The sequence below is a fragment of the Morone saxatilis genome, unplaced genomic scaffold (assembly GCF_004916995.1).
Source record: "Morone saxatilis isolate NCDOM2014 unplaced genomic scaffold, NCSU_SB_2.0 Contig6, whole genome shotgun sequence".
Classification (NCBI taxonomy): domain Eukaryota; kingdom Metazoa; phylum Chordata; class Actinopteri; family Moronidae; genus Morone; species Morone saxatilis.
Window position 1 is genome coordinate 2,973,974 of NW_023340206.1, and position 13,796 is coordinate 2,987,769.

At 44.5% G+C, this 13,796-nt stretch overlaps 1 protein-coding gene across 1 annotated transcript in view; it reads right to left on the minus strand.

Moving 5' to 3' along the window:
• Nucleotides 1-13,796, minus strand: part of pard3ba (par-3 family cell polarity regulator beta a) — a gene marked incomplete in the record, with an annotated part of 136,360 nt that overhangs the window by 78,144 nt on the left and 44,420 nt on the right. Inside the window, 3 exon segments of the mRNA XM_035678052.1 lie at nucleotides 2,629-2,715; nucleotides 3,842-4,003; nucleotides 7,546-7,731. Coding sequence (XP_035533945.1) covers nucleotides 2,629-2,715; nucleotides 3,842-4,003; nucleotides 7,546-7,731 — 435 coding nt within the window.

Consider the following 13,796-nt stretch of genomic DNA (forward strand, 5'->3'; position numbering starts at 1 on the left):
TAGAGGAGCAAAAAAAAAGGAGCAATGTTATCGATAATAATGCCAACAATGGCTGAATAATTAACCAGAGGGAAATTGTGTCCAACTATACACAAGGTTGGTTACATTTCTTAACTATGTTCTGTACCCAAAGCCAGATTTAGGCAGGCATAGCGATTTTTAATCTACAAAGACTGCCCAAAACTGATCATCATAGAGTATATAGATTATCTGCCTATCACAAGCTTCCCAGAGCGCAAATTAAACATCTTAAAATATTTGTCCGACCAACAGTCCAAAACGCACAGATATTCACCAATATTCAGATTTATCTCGTGTCGATTGACTCGTGAATTACAAGCGACTGCTTAATTCAGCCCAGAAACTAGAAATATCAAACCCAGGACCAAAAAAAAAAGGCTGAAAAGGTGGTTTGACACCCTTACACAAAGTCATGTGCACATCCCCTACAATTATAACCATGACCCACTCTCAGCACTGTCACATGTTAAGATTTGCTGCATTTAGTCGGCCATGGTCAACCACATCGGTTGATAATCTAGTTTATCGCCAGCCCAGCGAGTAGAAAAGCACCAAGCACTGAGGAACCAGGTCAACTATTATCAGTGGTAACACATGAGAAATCAGTCCTGCAGAGGGGACGGAAATAGCAATCCTTAAATCTCCACCAAAAGGTAGTGGGGTTTTTTTTTTTTTCTTCTTCTTCTTTTTTTAACAACAGCACTTTAACACACAAAAGAGGAAAGAGGTATAAATAAGCAAAGGTTAACACATTGCATGCAGGCTGATTTTAACATATTTATCACATCTGAAACAGAGTGTGTTCACAGCTACATGGAGCATTCATGACTCTACTCTTGTGTCAGTTGTTAGGTATTCCTGAAATATAATCATTATACAGTATATGACTGTGAATGTGTGACTGCTGGAGTGACTATTAACTGAGTTAAGTCTGGTATGTTTAGGTTGGTTTGTCTAGCGGGAGTTTCCAGCTGTTTGACTTTTATATAACGTGACCTGGTTTCTGCTTGGAGTGAGTAACAAAGGATAAAGAAAAGGCAGAAAAGAAAAGAGACTCAGAGGCCAAAACGGACGGAACAGGGACACAAATATCATTTAATAAACAGGGAGAGGAGCAAAGGACAGAGCGGCCGCTGAAAACCCAACAGAGACAAACAGACAGGCATGCAGGAGGCTTCAGATTAGCTTTATTGTACAGAGGAGAAACAGCCAGGTGAGACAGAAAAGCAAGGGTGCATTCCCTTAAAAAATATGCAAATTAAAAAGGGAAAGTTAATATAAAACTTTATACAAATAGACAAAACAGGAAAGAGCAGATTAAGCCTTTACAGTGTGCAGACAAGCCAGTGGTGTGAAGAGAAACTATGAAAAAAGAATCAGAGTTAACAGATCATTTTAGTGAGTTAAAACAAATGTTACAGAAAGGAGGCCGCACACAGTGAAGAATTTAGTATTGTGCGTTGTGAGTTTATGGGTGATATTTTAAAAAGAGAGCTAAAAGTTAATGCTGTGACAGTTAGTGGTGTTGGCAAAGGGAAAAGCTTTCAGCCAGATTAATATGCTTCAGCACCATCGATCACTAAAATCTGACTGTACTTACACATTGAGAATTTGCAAAAGAGGAAAAAGTATAGTCTAAAGTTAATAACTTTAGAGATTTAAATGCATTCTAAGGAATACAGTGCAGAAATGACTTTTTGCACTGATTTGAATTATTTTGGTTCATATAATTAGAAATGTGCTCTTTGAACCACCTGCAGGAGCTGAACTGTGTTCTTAATTTGCAGCCAAAATGTCACTCGCACCCCTTTCGCGATGTAGCACATACACAAAGTCACACACACACACACACACGCGTGCGCTGTGTCAGAGTCCACCAGAGAGCCGAAGGTGGTGGTGTCTGGTGAGGGCCCGGTTGTGTGCGTAGTTGTGCAAGTGTGCGTCTGCGTAACGCTCTGCAGGTCTGTGTGTGTTTCTGTTCTGCTCTGTTCGGGGGGGTATCCTGCTGTGTGTGGGTGGGTCTCCGTACATCTGCCCCGCCATCGCTCTGATGTTTTCAGTGTAAGTGTTACCCTGAGAGCTGTGGGGTCTGTGGATGGGGTCTGGCGTGCGGCTGCGCGTGTGCCTGGACTTGTGGCTGTGAGTGTTGCCCTGAGCGTCACTGAACGGGTGATTGTGTGCATTATGGAGCGTGGTGTGGCCCTGCATGCCTGCAGGGGTTTTGCTACGTGCGTGTCCGTGTGTGTATCCGTAATCGTAGCTCTCCCTGTTTAAGTTTCCCTCTGTGGGTCTGTTGAAGCTGCCCAGCGTCTGGCTGTGAGAGACGAACCCAAACTCGTACCCCGTGGCCGGTCTGCACGCATCATTTTGTGCGTCATCATCGCTGTACTCAACATCCCTTTGTGCCAAGCCAAATGTATAACCGCTACGCCTCTCCCTTTGGTTAAAACCGTAGGTGTATCTGGTGTGCGTGTCCCCCGGCCTTTGCGCGTAACGCTGCCTGTGGCTGTGAGGCAGCGGCTCGGACGCTCGCCTCCTCAGCGTGGGGAGGAGGGAGGAGGAGCGGCGAGGCGGAGGCGGCTGCTGGAAGGCGTCACCCACTCGTACCTGATTGCTGGAGCCCGTTTGGGTGTTCGGTTGATAGGCGGCGGACCCGTTTGTGGCTGTGCTTGGTGCAGGGTTGGCCCCGCCCATCTGTAGTCAAATAGAAGAGGATGATTTGAGAAATAAATAAATAAATAAATACATTTTGACATTGTTGTGTCATTTAACAGCCAGATGACTTATCAAACTCATCCACTTTAGATTGCTGCAAGAAAACTGACACAGAACACAGATTTTAGTTTAAGCTATAAACTTAACACTACAGCATGACAGTCAGTGCTACAAAGGGAGCCTTTATTTTGATGTTTTCATTATTCTAATCGAACGGTGTTTGAGGCATTGCTACAACAATCTTCAGTACAATAACTGGGCTGAGGTGAGCTCCGTCTGTATTACTCTAAATTGGGTTTGTAAACAGATGATGAAGTCACACTCATTCCAGATTGCAGACATTCATGTAGGTCAGCTGCTTCCAGTATGTACAGTAGAGCCTTCAATGATAGCAGCAGGGGAGAGACATGATCCTAATGCGGATGATATGTCATTGATTTTGCTATCAAAACTCTGGGGGCTACTTATGAATAATCTTTGAACTAATCGGGCTGTGCAGAGCATTGCATAATGTATAAGAGACCCTAAATGTTTCATGTAACCAAATTCATCTAACCAAAATGAAAATTTTAACATGTGGCCCCACATCCACCAAAGCTTTAAAAAGGAATTTACTGACATAAATAACAGCTATACAGCTCTGTATTTACATGGAAATGTAACATTTATAGGTTAGACTTCTACTTAATAATATCTTTTTAAAGGGTAAAAACACAAAGATTTGTCTTTAAGATACTCAACTGCCCTTTTTATGAATATTAAGTTTTAACATTTCATTAAGGTAATATTAACAATATAGATGTATTTTTATTCTCTCAGCGGGTTTCTGCAGGACTGTAAGATGATACAGCCGCCATGGTTCCTGCCAAACCTCCCTGCCTTTTCCAACACGTTCCAAAATAAAGCTAGAGCACTTCCATGACCTCAAAATGTCATTCACTTCTGTTAATGTTGTTTTTGCAAATAGCAAGAGTCTGATTTTCAATCCAGCAAGGTTGAAATCATTTAACAAAATATAAGACATGTAAAACACACTAATAAAACTTCCATGCTATTCCAGAAAATGTTTAAAGTAGAAGGGGGGTACAAGTTCCGTCTGCTGTACCTGTCTGGGTGCTCGGAGCACTACGAGCTGGATGGTGCCCCTGTAGTTTCCCTCCGACGACATGGAGTGTCTCAGCGTCTCCATGGCGGCGTGGTTGGAGCGCCCGATCAGCGACTCGCCGTTTACTGCTATCATCTGGTCGTTGACGCTCAACCGACCGTCCTGTTGGGAGAAGATGGCGGTGGCATGAGGTGAGTCAGGAGGTAGATATTTTCAAAGTAAAGGCCACATTGAATTTTCTTTTTATCTAAACTAGAACTGCAGCGATAACACACATTAGAGGCATTTTGAAGAACTCCTGTTTTGCTCATGTCGCTTATGCTAAAGTCTCTGGAATAATAAATTGTATTAAGAGGGGAGAGTATTAAAAAGTATTATAAAATAAGACACAAGACTGGCCATGAATAAAGTTTTAAGAGAAGAGAACAGAGAAGGGGGGAAAATGGGAGAGCTGTGAAATGTATGTGTGTATGAGAGAGAGAATGACAAAGAGAGAGAGAGAGAAAGTAGAGTAGAAAATGGAAGAAGGGGGAAGGCAAGAAAATTGTAGAGTTAGCAATCTACTGAGAGTGGGAGAGCCATGATAAATACATAGAGCAGCTAATGGAATAGCCTCCGTGGGCACTAAATCACTTCTAAGTGTTTTAAATAGCAGCCTCTCATAGAGAGGCAACACAGAATAGTGCCCTGGAGGGAGAGAAGGAGGGCGATCGGGATGACAGAGCAAGAGAGGGAGGGAGGAGAGAGAGAGAGAGAGAAAGGGGATCAGATGAGGAGAGCAATGCAGAGGGCAAAAAAAAAAAAGAATATAGGTGAAGACACTTTTAGACACACTAGACACACACACACACTCTTTAAAGACTCTCTTTGTGTGTGTGTGTGTGTGTGTTGGGTGTGTGTGTGTGTGTGAGAAGCCATGATCGGTCCATTAGGGTCAGCCCTGCCCTTTGACCCCGTCTCATTAACAAGGCACCGCCTGGGCCTGTGACCTCAAACGCAGACTGGAATGGCACCACACACACACACAAACACAACAACAACACACACACACACACACACACACACACACACCTGCACTCCAACACACACACACACATCAAATCCATGGCTGTCATCAAAAATTGATGTTTACGCCAAAATCGGCGGCTGTCTGTGATATTCCCTATTGATATCCTCATTCTCCGTGTGAGCAGCACCAGCACAATACATGTAATTTTAATTTGTTTTCTTTAGCATACTCTTTGAAATGATCATATGACAGGATCAGGAATAAAGTCAAAGAATGTTTTTTTTTTCTATATAATTGAGGCCCCCGGGCCCACGACGGCAGCGAAGCTCTTTAATGGAAATAAGGTTAGATCTCCTCCATGAGTCTTCCCATTCCTCCCTCCTTTGCCTGCTGTTGTGAATGTTGGAGTGAGTGTGTGGCTGTGTGTGTGTGTGTGTGTGTGTGTGTGGGTGTGGCAGACCTCAGGGACGCCCCGGGTTCCTCCTCATGTTACCAGCCTGGCACTGCAAACAGTCTCATCAGGCCCCTTTAGCTGTCTGCTTCCATTAGGATGGCATCAGCATTGAGGGGAGCACACACACACACACAGACACACACACAGACACACACACAGACACACACACAGACACACACACTCTTGTGTATTGTGTTCCTGCTGAGTGTCTCCACTTTTCAATTTTCTTTCTCTACTCTTCTTCCGCCTCTTTCCATCTTCTCTATTGTTCGATACCGCTCATTTCTTCCCTCCCTTCTCACGCTCGCTCACCCGCTGTCTTCTTTCAATGGCCTCCCTCACTAGTGTCCCTCTCTCTTTCCTTCATGTCTTTCTTCCTCTTATGTGGTATCTTGTCCCAGAAACCTGTTTCGCAGCCAGCCGGAGATCTTACTGGGCCATTCTGTCTGAGCGCTATCCGCATCGGCAGCTGTCGGAAAAACTACTTCTGAAGGCACTTTGGGGAGCCGCTGTCTGGCGGCCCTGATCCCAAACCAGCCGTTTATCTACAGCGCCACACTCGTCTCTGTGCCTCCTCGTCGGGCAGCGCAGATCTGGGAGCAGGGGGCACGAGGAGTTGTGACATGTGAGGTTGGGGGAAGATATTGAGGCCAAGTGGAGGAATCTCTAAAGTGCTGAAACAGGATTTTTTTTTTTTTTTCCTGATGCACTCACAACTTGAAGTGGGTGACTGAGTGATACAGATAAGGCAGCTGACACTCGGGGGTCAATGGGGGTCAAGGGTTGAGAGCGGAGGCCTCGGAGAAAGACAGGAAATGAGGTGGAGAAGTGCAAAGGAAGAGGAGACGAGAGGAAACAACAGAGAAAGACATCAGAAGAAGAAAGAAGTTGAAGGAGTGTGGACAAATGCGACGAGGTGAGAAAAAACAAAAAAAAAGGACAAACGCAAAAAAAGAGCAAAAAAGAAAACACCCCCGCTGAGCTTCCCACACAAAAAAACACTTCCTGGTTTGGAGTGGTGGTTCTGGATAAAACAATGATTCAAAGAGCCCCCGATTAGATAAAGTCACAAGAAACTCACACACATCTGACTAAAGAAAGCAGTTTTCAAAATGCTCCTGCAACACTTCTCATTTCTCATGTTTGATGTATTTTTACGGAGCTCTTTAAGGCACCAGAAGGAGTTTAGTGATGGCAGGAGCCTAATGAGGCATTTCGGGACTTTATAGAAATCTGTATATTAAAATAGAGGGATGAGATGTTTCGCACACCATTTTCACATGTTCAAAGCATAAATCTGCCAGATAGCGTTTATATTTTGTTCTTATTTTGTCTCTATCTTTAGTGTCAGACAGTCACTGCTGTGGCGTTTTTTGCCTTAGAGGACAATATAATGTATACTTTGGATTTTTGCATTTCGGTTTCAAATGCAGGATTTGTTTTATTTTTAGATGTTTTTTTCCTACCGTTCCAGGCAGCCACTGCTTTCTATTCTTTTCATACAGGCTGATTGGCAGACCCTTGAAACTTCAGACCTTATTTTCGCAGCTTTTGGCTGTCATTTCTATTGGTTATGGTAGCATTTCGCTCAACAAATGAACTGCTGAGATGTGGGAAAACCAGTGACATCAGTGAAAAAGAAGGGCATGAAACAGGCTGATAATAATCCAGCTGTTTGGCTAGATTACCTTAACCACTTTCTTTGAAAGTAGAACTGAAAGTGAGCACACATTGTAATTATTGTATTGTGGTAGGGCAACACAGAGCCAGAAAGTTGGTCTGTAAAGTGCAATGGACGTTTACAGTGATTAAATGATGGTAACGTTTACCAGAAGTTTCTTCCCCTATCCCAGGGGAGTTCCCAGATGTCAGCAATTAACTTGTTGAGTACAATGTTGTTATAACTGATTGGAAGGACGGCTGAAACTATGAAAATCAGACCAGGGTTACAACAAACCAGTAAAATCCTTTAAATGCAGATGGATTACACAACTCAAGCTAACAGAGTCTGCTAATAGATTTCCATATGGATGCTTCTAGCACGTTGCACTTTTAGATGTTACTATGCACTCTGCTAAAATTGTATAACTGTGTATGTCTGATGCCACTAGTGCCAGACTAAACCGTCTGCGGTCAAGTTGCATTTTGGGTAATGTATGCTCCAGAAGACATTGTGCCATATTTTTTGGTTGCTAAAGGTCCTGTGTTACCCAGTGCAGGCAACAGATGAGCATCCTGTACCTTGTAAGCGGCCCCTCCGTGGATGATGGACTTGATGAAGATGCCCAGGTCCTCCCCGGTCTCTCTGGACTTGTTGCCCTTCAGGCTGACCCCCAGGCCGGCCGAACCCGTTTCGTTGAGGGGGATCTCGTACATCAGCTGCTCCCTGCCGTCCTCCAACACCACGCTGCCGGCCTCTTCGCCTTTCTGAAAGACAGAAAAAGAAGGAAGGACGAACGCTTTTATCCGAGTTCAGATTTTTATTTTTAATGTTATGTAAAAAGCTACTATTTAAGACAGGAGAGGCCTGTTCATATACCCACCTAATACCTGCTTTACATAATAACAGTGTATGATCACTGACGATTTAGGTAGGAGCACCGTATCTAATGCACTGACTGATAATGCATGCTCCTACACCACAATGATTATACTCAACACCAAAAAAAAAAAAAAACAGGAGTGGGGAGAGAAACGGATTAAAGAGTCAGACGGAAGACGGCTGCGGGGAAGAAAAAGGGAAGGCAGTAAGAGAAAGGAAAATAGGGAGAGAGGAGCAGGTGTTGTGTACTGGAAAGAGAGATGAAGGTGTAGTGAGAAAAAGAAGAAAGCTACTGTAGAGAGGTTATTCCATTTGGAGATGAAAGGCGCAGACGGAGAGCGAGCCATTTCTAAAGGAAACATAATAACCTTTTCATACCTCCTCCTGGAGCACAGTGGGGGAGGAAGGGGGAGGAAAGAAGACAAGGAGGAGGAGGAGGAGGGAAGAGGATGGTGGCGCAGAGGAGCATTTAAAAGTAATAACCCATCCCTGAGGTATACCCGCTTCTCTCGTTCACACTCCCCCCGCCTCACTCTTTACATTTCATCCTAATCTCTCAATCTCACTGCACATCTCCCCTTCTCCCTCTTTCTCAACGTGTCTCTCTCTCTCTCTCTCTCTCTCTCTCTCTCTTCCAGACTCTCGTTTCCATCTCACTTTGCTACAGGTCTGCTCTTCTACATCTTTCAGCACCCACCCGCCAGCAACCTCACCCGCTGGTATTTAATGTGAAGCAAAATGACCGTCGGGGGCGGCGGCAAAAATAAGGGAGGAAGAGGAAGGAGGAGACAAAAAGGCAACAAAAGAGAACAGGAAAATGTCTGTCATTAGAGGATGGCAAAATGGAGAGTGGGGGGGGGGGGCATGCCAGGTTCAGTCACCCAGGGAAAAGAGGGCCTGTGGAGGGGAGACGCCTCAGCACCACTTCACTCCAGAGCCTTATTTTTCTTTAAAGAGGAGGGATGGAAGGTTAAGAGGGTGTGTGTGTATGCATGTTCACACATTCACACATCTTTTTTTTTTTTTTTTGCTCTGGTTGACACTGGAAGGAGCTCAGAGGTTCAGGAAATACAAAGACAACAGCCACTCAAAGTAGGAAAATGTCAAAGTGAATTATGCAGGAATGTGCATATACATTATAGCAGCCATACCGGCTGTCACAGCTTTCAAGATCTGAGTACCCATACCGGGATTGCTGAGCCTTACATCAGGCACCTCGCCCGCCACTGCATCAAGAATCCATGTTCGCGTTTCCTCTCTCTCGTCGTGGCACAATGCTGAAGGATGTGGGAGTCAAACGTGTCCTCCAGTATAATTTTGTAAAAATTTGTGAACGCAGGAGCTCACTCTCAACCTCGCTGTGATCCACCAGCCCCCCAAAGACTGTCCCCCTCTGTCAGCACCGCTCCGCGCTGCTTCGTCTGGGTGCTTAATTAAAACAACAGCCTGCTAAAGCCTTGAGGCCAGGAGGGGTGCTCGGCTCCGAAGTGTGAGTCAGAGCTCTCAGTCCACTAAAGGAGCTAAACCTGGAGGGCCGTCTGTGTCGGTGTTAAAGAAAATGCAGGCACTGTAACACGCTGATCCAAACACACAGTATTTAGTCTCTCCCTTCATTTTGGATTTTAAACTAGATGACAGCTGACTGCCTTTTAATTAGAGCCCAACAGATACTAGATACAGGGCGACATCATTTGTCAGTACCTTACAACACACTCACAACCAAGACAGACAAAAATTACTTGGTTAGGAAATGCTTCGGGCCCAGTAGCTCACCTGGTGGAGTACCACAGTGAGAACTACAGCTCTGACTTTAGTTTAAAACGATTATGAAAACAAGATAATGGATACATTTTGCAGTGACGATCACATTTCGTCTTGTGTTATAAATCTAGCGCACCCTTTTTCTGTTACAGTGGCACTTTGGCCCAGCTGTGGCATGTTTAGTTGAGCTTGAGCCAAGATGACGGAAACAGAGCCATGAAAGGTAAAACCAATTCAGCTGTTTGGAAACACTTCGGTTTCAAGGAATTTGGAGTTGGTTTATTTTTAGGTCCAATAAAAGTGTGATGTTTTCCAAAGTCAATAAGCAATGGGGTTGAATATAGTTCATTTTAAAAGTTTCACTGTTGGACACAAGACGTCTCCTCACCTCTTTTTGGATTCTTGCCAGCTTACACACAATATCTATAGATCTTTGATAACCTGATTCTGGTTCTAGTGATAATCACCTGCTCATAGTGATGCTCATATTTCACTCCTTGATATGAAACGCTGCCTACAAAAGTCATGGATTCTGTTTTCTATTTCAGTATAACACAAGGCTTTCAGTCAGGGCTTATTTTTATCAACAAGGCATTTCAGAGTGCTGTTACTCAAAACCAGAGGAATTACAAAGACAATCCGCCACTTCCTGCTCGACAGACACTTGAGAGGAATCAGGTGGCAACCTGGGAGGTTTTAAATACCTCTATGATCTAGCTGCAATAACACACAAGGTGAAGGTGGCCACATCAGAGCGCAGCAGGCTCTGCAGGCTTATCATAGTTGTGAAGTTATGAAAATGTGAAGACACAAAAACTGAAAATGTTCATCTATTGTATCTCAGTGCTGAGATCTATTTACACAACCAACTGGATCTCAGTGGTGGTCCCAACGCAGGCGCGCACACACACACACTCCAATATCCCCTCTAATGCCCCTTCCTTGGGGGCAGATTGCATCCCCAGGGTGGCTGAGACCCTTTGGCTCCACTCTGCGACCCCTCCTCCCTCCGCTGTTAGCCTTCAGCAATGGCTCTTTAACAAGCTTTTAGCCAGGAGAGAGACCACCCTCTTCAACACCCAAATGAGGAGACAAAAAAAAGGAGCTTTTTCTTACCCCGGGGTGGGTGGCGAGGAGGGGGTGATACACAGCGATTACACACAGAGCCTTTTGTCGCTTAGGATTTCTAAATGGGGGGTTTCAAAGCGGTGGGATTAGCGGTGAGAGCGACATTCAATTAAGATGAGATCTCGCCGCGCTCGGCGCCAACGACGGAGCTGCCAATTAATCGCCTTAATGTCTGCCTCTTCGCCGCTTTACACCTTTACCTCACAAACGAAGAGAAAGGAAAGTAAAATGACTGATTGAGGGATAATTCGGTTGTGTTGGAGGCGGAGGGAGGATAATGAAAAGGAAAGAAGAGCTTCAGCTCTAAGACGGACTGACAGAAAGGGAAAGAGGCAGAAGAAAAAAAAAAAGAGTGCAACACAGCAAAGTCACTTTCTGGCTGACGACCCCCTTTTTCCTGTGAACTGGCCTAGGCTTGCTGGCAGCTGAGGGTCAACCATGTGCAGAGTGACCCCTCCATCCTGTCCTTGCCTTAACTCATAATTCTGCTACACACACACAAACACACACACTTTCACTCACACAAATACAGCCTCTGAAAGAAAACAAAAACTCTCCACATTACAAAAGCATCTCTATAATCTGCGCCCTGAAACAAAACGAGGCCCTGTGAAATAATGAGAGCGCCGCGCGTTGGAGACGCAGAAATGCTGACAGGAATGAAACTGTGATTAGAAGTTATCACTTTTTAATTACTTAGAGTGTGTGTGAGAGTACAGGAGATGGGGTAGAAAATTGTCCTCCTTTTGTTTCCTAATAATGAGGCTAATTCACAGGCTTTATTGTTATTCTTCTGACTGAAAGGGACCAGTATGCCTGCCAGCGCTGCCGATTGCTTTCACAGAACCGCGCGCTACACATCAAACATCAATACCCTCTCTCCATTGAAACTAATCAATCAACAGTTCAACTAGTTCCTCTAAAAGTCTGTTTTACTTGTACAAGGGGGATAAAAAGGAGACTATGAATGCTGGAGCGGAGAATATAAATCTTGTCTGTTGGCAGGAGGATGGCGCGGTGAGGACAGAACCTTGCCTTTTAACCAGATGACCTGCTGCTGTGTCAGCGAGTGTCTGCTCTGCTGAAGTCAAAGTGAGACATCGAAAAGATCCTGGCCAGCTTCAGGGTTGCTGTTGTTTAGCAGAGCTGACCTCTAATCTCCCAGCGTCCCTCAGTCAAGTATTACTGAGTGTACCACCGCTGATACCAGTGCAGCACATGCAGTCCCAGTGGTTGGACGTTCCCTCCTCCGTCACGTATTTTTAGCCACGCTAGCTACAGAGCTCTGGGGATGGCAGTGTTGGCTGGTCGGGTCGTTCCAACCCACTTTGGTCTGGACTGAAATATCCAGACTAATTTTGGATGGGTTAGCGTGAAATTTGGTACAGAAAATTCTAGCATGCTCGAACACTACGATATGGTGACTTTAGTAAACAAGGTCAGCTGGAAGGACGCCTCACACGTCCTGTTCCCTGCGTTTGAGCGGCTCCCCTCAGGATGCCCAGGCTGCAGGACGCAGGGGAAAAGGGTAACCTTTGTCTTAGGTAATGATAACCAAGATTTTGCATAATGAGTTGCAAAATAGCAGCAAATATTTCTAATTAGCATCTGTTGAAAGTTGCTCAATGTTTGGATCAGAATTTGGAGTTGTATGGAAGTTCTTTTAGGGACAGGAGTGCTCAAACCTGCGTACGAGAATCCAGGACCTGTTTACCGGTCAATAATGAGAATTCTCCCCTACTGGCTGCTGTGATTGGAGACAAGAGTGGCATATTTTTAAGTGTAATAGTGATATAAGATGCTGTAGCCCGTAGGTTATTTTCTTTTTAATTTCTGTTGGAGTAACAACTCAGAGAGAGAGCAGGGTTGGTAGTGGGAGCACGCACTTTCACAGTCTGTTCAGCTGTGAAAGCCAACTTCCTTGGACTTATTTATTTTGTTGTCAGTTTCAGGTTCAGTCAGACGTTGGATTTAATTATTTTGGATACAAGGAGGCACTGGAGAGAGTAATGATCTTTCTCTTTATCCTTTTAAACGGCTACTTTCCATGAAGTCTGTGTCATGCCCATACCCACGTGTGTAAAAAATCATGACCAAGAAATCGGGTTTATCCAGCAGAAATGGAGCTGTGTTAAACCAGGTTTCTGATAATCCCTAAACCTGTTTACGAGTTTCCAGGTTGCAGACAATAACAGGGTTGAATAAAGTGCATACAGACACACTTTCTGTAGGTGGTCCAAACACTTGATGAGAGTTTACAGAAAAGCTGGACAGGTGAGACACACAAGAGGATTTTTTAGGATTAAACCATGGAGCAGAGGGAGGGGGGTCTTTACTACTGCACCACCTGCAGGCACAGTCAGGAACAGAGGAAATACCAACAAGTAAACAACCCCTTCTTACTGATCGTATCTCTGAATTGTGTGAGAAATGGCCCCAGATATCTAATCTGATATATCTTTATTAAAATAAAGCAAACATCTAGTATCATGTGAATGCCTTCAGCTGGACAAAATGTTCCTGTATTAGATCAAATTAAACCACGATGTATGCAATAAGCTGATACTGTAGATTCGTTATCTGTAGCAGCAACAGTGAGGAATTCAAAGATGAATGTATTGTAATTCAGCCAATTAATCTCAGCAGCTACTGAATGTAAAACTGCGATAATTAACTGCTGATTTGCATCTGATAGCTATTTTAAACAAATGTGATATATAAAGGTAGGTTTAAGATGTTGCAGCCCCTAAAAAAAACATGAATAAATATCCACGGCCGCCCACGCAGTGTCAGAAACGCACACACACGGGCAGACAGACACCTCGGCGCAAGCGTTTTTCGTGCGGCGGGAGAGGCAGATGGCCATGTCGACTTAATGCGTCTCCATCGTCATTACATCTTTTGTGTGACCAAATCGTTTGCGAGCCGCTCCTTGTTAGCGCTCCACATAATATTCCACCACAATTTAGAGCAGCGGGAGAAAAGAGTTGAGCAATTAAAAACAGCCAAGGGAGGAGAAAAGGGGAAGACAGAAAGAAAGAGAAAAGGGAGGAAAACAGTT